General features: G+C 38.3%; 1 protein-coding gene across 1 annotated transcript; it reads left to right on the top strand.

Annotated features, from left to right (window-relative positions):
- Positions 1-2,430: 2,430 nt before the first annotated feature.
- LOC111780553 (cation/calcium exchanger 5) lies at positions 2,431-9,117 on the top strand. Its single transcript, XM_023660980.1, has 2 exons — positions 2,431-3,511; positions 7,664-9,117. The coding sequence occupies exons 1-2, from the start codon at positions 2,660-2,662 to the stop codon at positions 8,426-8,428; spliced, it is 1,617 nt and encodes a 538-aa protein (XP_023516748.1). The 5' UTR covers positions 2,431-2,659; the 3' UTR covers positions 8,429-9,117.
- The last annotated feature ends 62 nt before the right edge of the window (positions 9,118-9,179 follow it).

Genomic DNA, 9,179 nt, shown 5'->3' with positions numbered 1-9,179 from the left:
CACAGATTTTCGTACAAAATCATAGGCACGTAGGTTCAGGACCAGGCCAACCACTCTAAGAGCACTCATCCATAAACCAATTACCGATACAAATAACATAAACAAATTGCTCGAATTGCTTATGATGGATGCCAGTGAATTTTGTGAGATGAACGACTCCCCACAATGGTATGATATTGTCCACTTTGAAAGTATAAACTCTCATGGCTTTGCTTTGGGCTTCCCCAAAAAGTAGTCACAATGGAGATAATATTCTTTGATTATAAACCCATGATCATTCTCTAAATTAGCGGATGAGGGACTTTCATCCAACACCTCCTCTCGAACAAAGTACACCTCCCCTTAATCGAGGCTCGACTCCTTTTCTTTTAGTCATTTTTTACTATGCCTTCGAGGCGGGAGGCTCGACTCCTTTTCTTTTGGAGTCTTAGTCATTTTTTTATTCATTTATTATTAGTTCTTAGAACTTTCGCCACTGCAGTGGTTTTAGCAAATATTCTCATGGTATCAGAGTCCTTACTACAATTCTGATCGTTTCTTCTCAGCTTCGGAATCCATATGATCACCATCAAACTTTCTTGCTCCAATTATCTTCCTTGGAAAAACCAACTTATCCCTCGAGTAAGAACATGCTGGGATATGTTGATGGAACTATAGTTCCACTACCTGACTTTGAACCGAAATATCCTCAAAACCTCGAAACATTTTGGTTCCACCACATGATTTTGAACCAGAAATATCCTCAACATCCCTAAATATTTTTCCAACAAAACATTTAAATGTTTTTTTTTTTAATTTTTAATTTGGGTGTCATCACAATTGGTTTGGAAACGCGTTCGAGAATCGGAATCCTTTCCTCACCGACGTTGCATTCTCAGTTTGGATTCCGTTTTTCATCGACTTAATTCCTAGGAGTGTTCATATACTCGAGAACCCATCTAAATCTGACCATCTCGAAAATAGGGTTACAATCCAATCCAACCGTATTTTTTTATATTATTATGAAGATTAAGAATATTTAACATTTATAACTGATGTTATATTGTCAAAATTTAGTGCAACGGATTGATAGTTTGAATTAGTCAAGATATTCGTAGTCAATTAATATTTGGAGAATATATTAGTTATAGAATATATCTTAGATTCAGTTAATATTTTCTCGTAAGATTTGATTTGTAGTATATTTTATTTTATTCTCAAGATTTAGTTAGATATTTTCAGATCTATTTACACATTTGAGTGGTAGATATTGTGTTCGTGAATAATTTTATTTGAATTTTATGAAATTTTAATTATTAATGTAATATGTACGATTAGGGGTGTACATTCAACCCGACAACCCGGACCAACCCAACCCGAACTATAAGGGTTGGGTTGGATTGGATTAGCATTTCGGGTAGGGTTGGGTTCATTTTTCTGAACCCGAACTGAATCGGTTCGATTTCGGGTTCATGGGCAAAATGTTCAGGTTGACCCGAGCCAAATAAAATATATAGAATTATTATGAAGATTCTTTCATATTAATAGGTTTGCCAGAGTGGTACTGAAGTTAGTCCATGAACATTTACGCTCAAGTTTGAAGTTAGTAGTTATTTTTAATTTCTTTGTTTTGTTTATATTATTTTATTATTTAATTTCTCTGTCTTTTTATATATATATATATATATATATATTTTAAAATACCTTAATATTTCATACTCTTTCTAAAAGACATTAAAATAAACTATAACTAACTTATTCCTTTCATGATTTACGGTTGTATTTTTGTTACTTAACCAATCTAAAAAATGTCTTTTTGTTATTTTAACCAATTCTAAAAAATGTCGATATTTAGTTGTCTTTAGTTTTATGACAATATTGAACTATTTTAATTTGTTACAATTTTCGCTTGTTATTTTTTATTGATTTTTTTTTTTATCAATAATTATAGATGATTTGTGTTTGTTTGAGAACTTTTAATATATTTTATATAAGATTGTATTCGAATTAATTATAGATGGTGGATAAATAAAACTTAAAAAAAAAAATTGACAATCCAACCCAGACCCAACCCGAACCCAATCCGAAAATAAAGGGTTGGGTTGGGTTGGGTTGTGAAAAATTTTGGGTTGGGTTGGGTTACCAATCCAACCAACCCGAACTTTTGGGTTGGGTTAAAAAAATCCCCCAACCCGACCCAACCCGGACCATGTACACCTCTATGTACNCTGTTGGGTTTGTTGGATTCTATCTGTTCTTTGTTGGGCTGGTTTTTTGGATGGATTTGGGGAATGGGAAAGCTAAGAGTGGGGCTGATATGGGAGTAGCTAGAGAAGCTGAGGGTGAGTTGCCTCAAGACTGTGAGATGGGAGAAGGCTACAGACATGTAGATGAAGGAAAAACNTGTTTTTTTTTTAATTTTTAATTTTTTAATTTAGGTATCATCACAATTGGTTCACTCACTCTTCCAAAAACGCGTTCGAGAATCGGAATCCTCTCCTCACCGACGCCGCGTTCTCCGTTTCGATTCCGTTTTTCAGCGTCAGGCACCCACTAAGCTCTTCAATTGATCCATAATTTCTCCCCATCTTTCAAAATGTTCTTGAATCGATCTCTCCCACAAATTCTGTTTCCCAGATTCAGTCTCCGAGAGATGCTTTGATCTGTTCTTGGTAATGGCATGGCAATTTCCCTCTCCTTTCTCAAATCCTCTGCTCTCTCTCTCACCATTCTCTCTGTTTTCATCTTCTTCCTCCTCTTCACTCCAAATCAGTCGCCGGAATCCTCGTCCAGAAGGTCCCTAATCGCCGCCGGCGACTCCAATTCCAATGCGTCTTCGATCCCATATTGTTCCTCTCGTGAATCTCACTTCGATGGCCTCGTTAACTACTTGTATTTCCATTTCTGCGTCTTCGATCGAAACCCATTTCTCTCTGTTCCGTTTCTTATTCTCATTCTTCTCCTCCACTTCTACATCCTCATCAAAACCGCTCAGGATCACTTCTCCATTGTCACTTCCAAGCTCGCTTTTCACCTCAATTTGTCTCCGAGTATGGCTGCTGTGACGCTCTTGGCTTTGGGAAATGGCGCTCCTGATGTGTTTGCATCTGTTGCGGCGGTTCGTGGTGGGCATTATCGAACTGGATTCGGTGCAATTCTCTCTGCCGGCACGTTTGTTTCGGCTTTTGTGGTTGGATTTGTGGCCATTTATGCTGCTCCGTTTTCGGTGAATCCGGCACAGTTTGTGAGGGATGTGTTGTTTTATTTGACCGCAGCGTTGTTCTTGTTCTATGTGTATCTTAGTGCAGAGATTTTCTTGTGGCAAGCTGTTGGGTTTGTTGGATTCTATCTGTTCTTTGTTGGGCTGGTGTTTTGGATGGATTTGGGGAATGGGAAGGCTAAGAGTGGGGCTGATATGGGAGTGGCTAGAGAAGCTGAGGGTGAGTTGCATCAAGACTGTGAGATGGGAGAAGGCTACAGACATGTAGATGAAGGAAAAAACAATTCTGGCTTATGGGAAGCTCTTCGAATGGTATGTTTCTTTGACCAGATTCTAATTTGAGGTGCACTTGTGATTATGTTCTATATTTGAACTTGATTTGATTAATCATGGAACCATCAACTTTGCTATTATGCGTTCTTAGATAGTCTATTTTGTTTTAGTAATTCAAAATGAATCATGGACGGGTTTTGTTTGTGTTGGATGATGAAAGTCTCATATTGGCTAATTTAGGAAATGATCATGGATTTATAATCAAAGAATACTCTCTCTATTGGAGTGAGGTCTTTTGGGGAAGCCCAAAGCACAACCATGAGAGCTTATGCTCAAAGTGGACAATATCATACCATTGTGGAGAGTTGTGTTCATCTAACATGGTATCAGAGCCATGCCCTAAACGTAGTCGTGCCAATAGATTGGTAAATCCTCAAATGTCGAACAAAGGACTCCAAAAGAAAAAGGAGTTGAGCCTCGATTAAGGGGAGGCGTACTTTGTTCGAGTGGAGGTGTTGGATGATGAAAGTCTCACATCGGCTAATTTAGGAAATGATCATGGGTTTATAATCAAAGAATACTCTCTCCATTGGAGTGAGGCCTTTGGGAAAACCCAAAGCAAAGCCATGAGAGCTTATGCTCAAAGTGGACAATATCATACCATTGTGGAGAGTCGTGTTCATCTAACATGGTATCAGAGTCATGCCCTAAACTTAGTCGTGCCAATAGATCGGTAAATCCTCAAATGTCTAACAAAGGACTCCAAAAGAAAAAGGAGTTGAGCCTCGATTAAGGGGAGACGTACTTTGTTCGAGGGGAGGTGTTGGATGATGAAAGTCTCACATCGGCTAATTTAGGAAATGATCATGGGTTTATAATCAAAGAATACTCTCTCCATTGGAGTGAGGCCTTTTGGGGAAGCCCAAAGTAAAGCCACGAGAGCTTATACTCAAAGTGGACAATATCATACCATTGTGGAGAGTCGTGTTCACCTAACAGTTTGAAGACTTCTTTTCTAGTTCGTTCATAGAACTTGTTTGGTGGTTAATATGTTTAGTATTAGATTGATTAGTCAAATTTTTGTAATACTTCAAAAGATTGTGGTAGGAGGTTTGAGTTCAGTTCTATTTAAGTTCATGCATAGAACTGATTACATTGTTTGTTTATTGGTTGTGATAGAACATAGAAGGAGGTTTGGGATCGGTGCGCTTTGATGTCTCGATTTAAGTTCATTCGTAGAGCTGATTACATGGTCAATCTTTGTAAAGATTTTCATTGATTATGGGACTTGGGAGGAGGTTCAGATGATCTGGTTATGTAAACAACTCTGTTTTAAGTTCATTCATGGAACTAATTACATGGAAAATTTGTTTAAAGATTTTGATTGATCGTGGGAGGCCAAGATTAGTCAAATTATTAGTGCGCTTTGACGCCTCGATTTAAGTTCATTCGTAGAACTGATTACATGGTCAATCTTTTTAAAGATTTTCATTGATTATGGGACAAGGGAGGAGGTTCAGATGATCTGACTATCTGAACAACTCTATTTAAGTTCATTCATCGAACTAGTTGCATGGAAAATTTGTTTGAAGATTTTGATTGATCGTCGGGGGGGTCAAGATTAGTCAAGTTATTAGCGCACTTTCACGCCTCTATTTAAGTTCATACTTCTAAATCTAAAGGAGGTGGATTCTTCTTGTCACAATCCCAAAATAGTAAGTCAAAAGCTTTAGAAAAAGAATCTTCATGAACATCAACCTCCATACCGAAATCAACTGGTTGATCGACTGATTCCACACTACTCAAACTTACCTCCGAATCAACCTCAGAGACGCCACCATGAGGTGTAGGGTCCTTTGTCGAGTGAATAACTTCTCTTGTTAAATCTAAATCCGAAGCCAAAGGAGTAAAGACAAAATGGTTGATAAGGGATAAGATAAGTGAAGGGGCATTCTGGTTCAAGTATGCTAAAAGCCATGTACATCTTTCTTCATTTGAATGAGAATTCAAAGAATTTTCGTTAAAACATGGATGGAAAGAAGAAAAAGCCTCCTTTCTTACAAGAATAAGACAAATGATAGGCTTATATGTAACCATTCTTCCCCTTTAGCACTTAGGAGCTTGGAAATCTCAAAATCCATAAGGGAGGTTTCTAAAACTATGAGGATATGCTCTGATAAAAGAGTTTTTTTGATATTCTTCTCACTTTTAAACTCCGAACACACCTTTTAAAACAGGAGTGCCACTTTTTTTCCTTTCTTCCACGAGGTAAATTCCGTGAGACAACGAAACAAATAAGGGTTTATTGGCAATACCATCACTGCTTTTGATCTTACTACAAAGTCCAAAAGGAACCCACAAAGGAAAATACTTATCTTAGAAGAAGACACTAATGATGAAGAACTGGATGAAAGCTAAAAGAGATATTCAAAGAAGAAACCGAAGTAAAGAAGGGAAGGGATGGAGAGGACAGGCGAGAGGAGAGAGTATTTTCCACGCTTTTACAAAAAAACTTTTTAACTGGCTTTTGTAATGTTGTTTTCATAATTGTCAATAGTCGAGGCATGATCTTAGTCGTACATGATTAGTTCTATAGGTTGTACCTAGATTCCCTAGAGTTCGAAAAGATTGTCAATAGTCGAGGCATGATCTTAGTCGTACATGATTAGTTCTATAGGTTGTACCTAGATTCCCTAGAGTTCGAAAAAATTGTCAATAGTCGAGGCATGATCTTAGTCGTACATGATTAGTTCTATAGGTTGTACCTAGATTCCCTAGAGTTCGAAAAGATTGTCAATAGTCGAGGCATGATCTTAGTCGTACATGATTAGTTCTATAGGTTGTACCTAGATTCCCTAGAGTTCGAAAAGATTGTCAATAGTCGAGGCATGATCTTAGTCGTACATGATTAGTTCTATAGGTTGTACCTAGATTCCCTAGAGTTCGAAAAAATTGTCAATAGTCGAGGCATGATCTTAGTCGTACATGATTAGTTCTATAGGTTGTACCTAGATTCCCTAGAGTTCGAAAAGATTGTCAATAGTCGAGGCATGATCTTAGTCGTACATGATTAGTTCTATAGGTTGTACCTAGATTCCCTAGAGTTCGAAAAGATTGTCAATAGTCGAGGCATGATCTTAGTCGTACATGATTAGTTCTATAGGTTGTACCTAGATTCCCTAGAGTTCGAAAAGATTGTCAATAGTCGAGGCATGATCTTAGTCGTACATGATTAGTTCTATAGGTTGTACCTAGATTCCCTAGAGTTCGAAAAGATTGTCAATAGTCGAGACATGATCTTAGTCGTACATGATTAGTTCTCTAGGTTGTACCTAGATTCCCTAGAGTTCGAAAAGATTGTCAATGGTCGAGGCATGATCTTAGTCGTACATGATTAGTTCTATAGGTTGTACCTAGATTCCCTAGAGTTCGAAAAGATTCTCAATAGTTGGAGGCTCTTTACCATAATTTTTCTTGTTCTGATTCTTTGTGTTGTTCTCCCATTGGTTGAGACTTGTATTTTTTTGTGCCCGCTCTTCGATTATGTGATATCGATGAAGGGTTATCGATTAACTGGAAAGGTAAACCCATATGTTTTAAATTTTTTAGAAAAGGATATTGTAGACTGCTAAAATGAAACTGCAGGTTGATTACTTGTCGAAATGAAAGTTTGATCCGAAATCCGTTGTAAAAGAGACCTAAAAGTTATCTTTTGGTGCAAACTTCATGAATTGTCTTCGAGTATCGCTCCACGTTGTTGTTTTCTTTCTGTTCTCTTACATTTGAAATGTTATTGACACTAAAAACCAATACAAATAGAAATTTATTGCTTTAAATTATATTTTGTTGGTTCATAAGATGGCTTGAATGTTGGTCGATATATTGGATTCTATCGATTTGATTGAGACGTTTTCTGATGTTTGTTGCGACGAACTACCTTGCGGTTAGTTTTGGTAGTTATATTGTTGGTTGGTGCTTGGTTCTTTATTTTCTTTGGAATGTTTGAAGTGGTGAAGGTGTTACTTATAGCTTCAACATTTGGTTCTTGATTTTCTTCGTTCTTCAAATGCTTATTAATCTTCTTGGCCGATCCCTTTCGGGTTGTATTTGCTGTTTTTTTTATTTTTTTGTATATAAACTAGAAGTTTCCTTGACTAGTAATATTTCTCGTCTTTTCGTTTCAATGTTTAGATCCCGAAAGCATGGGAGGCTCCGGTCGTGTTTCTCCTGAAGCTCACCATTCCCCAACCCGCACCTTCCGAATGGAGCAGATTCTTTACCTCAGCCAATATTTCCCTGTGTCCCATTGCTCTTCTCTATGCCTGTAACTCATTCATGTCTTTTAACCATCCCATTGCTTTCCTCTTACCGAATACGCATTTACCTCTTTGGTTCGTAGTACTCTTAGCAAGCTCCTCTCTTGCAATTCTGCACTTCGTCACCGAAACCGAGCCCCCGAAAACTGAGAAAGTCCCTGTTGTGCTTGCAGCATTTGTTATGAGTGTATTTTGGATTTCGACCACCGCAGGTGAACTTCTGAACTGTCTTGCAGCTCTTGGAGTGCTTCTCAAACTCCCAGCAGCTCTACTTGGGCTTACTGTGCTTGCATGGGGAAACTCAGTTGGGGATCTTGTGGCTGATGTTGCTCTTGCAAAAGCAGGCCAGCCCTTGCTGGCTATGGCTGGATGCTTTGCAGGACCGATGTTTAACATGCTTGTCGGGCTCGGAACGGCATTGGTTATACAAACAGCTAACAATTATCCAGAGGCCTATCAGCTTCAATTCCATATCGGAATCGTGATTGCGTTCGTGTTCCTACTTTTCAGCCTGATGGGTTCCTTGCTTGTAGTTATTTGGTGCAGATTTCGGGTGCCTCGGTTTTGGGGATTCTGCCTTGTTGTGCTCTACATTGTTTTCATGGCTACCAGTTTACTGATGGCTGAGTATTCTCCATGATTAAACACCCTTCTAGACTGAACCATAAGACCAAGAAACTCCATGTATGCCAATGAAGCAGCGTTCGGGCAGCGACCGAGAATGGTAGAGTAGGCGGTTTAACCGTGTAGCCTAGGCATGAAGCGGTCTTTGCTCAACAGCCTCAAGCCACTTCTAGCAAGCAAATGTAAATATTTCAATTCCTACCGAGTTTCATTAACGTATAGCAGAACAAGATTGGTGTTCTGCCTGTGGCGTCTGGTTCTGTTGCAGCGAAGGTATGGTTACCCGAAGGGATGTTCGTAAATTTGGTTGCTCGAACGGGCGTTTTATTTAGGGTCCATTTGTTGTTTACTTCCTATAAATGTACTAAAGTTTTGATATCATGAGTTGAAGGGAAGGCACCCCAAGCATCAGCTTGCAAGCTGGTCGCTATCTTACAATGATGATGATGTTGAACATGGGAGATTGGTATATGATCAAACGTCGTGAGTGGCTAAAGCTGAGGATAGGGAATCAACCAAAGTATAAGGGGACGGATTGATTCTTATTCACTCTATTTTCACTCTATTTAGGATATCTAACATAACCTCAACCGCATTGCGAACATTAGAAATGGAATCATGCATTTCTTTCAGTCAAGTTAATTATGTGAGCACAACACCTCATGTGTAATATCTTTCCATCTAATACAAGTGAATTCCAACTTCTAAGCCTTCTGTTGATATAAGAAATAGCTATATCATTGGAACTTGCATTATCAACTGTGATA

This window comes from Cucurbita pepo, chromosome LG18, assembly GCF_002806865.2.
Source record: "Cucurbita pepo subsp. pepo cultivar mu-cu-16 chromosome LG18, ASM280686v2, whole genome shotgun sequence".
Lineage (NCBI taxonomy): Eukaryota > Viridiplantae > Streptophyta > Magnoliopsida > Cucurbitales > Cucurbitaceae > Cucurbita > Cucurbita pepo.
This window is presented reverse-complemented; position numbering and strand designations above follow the sequence as displayed.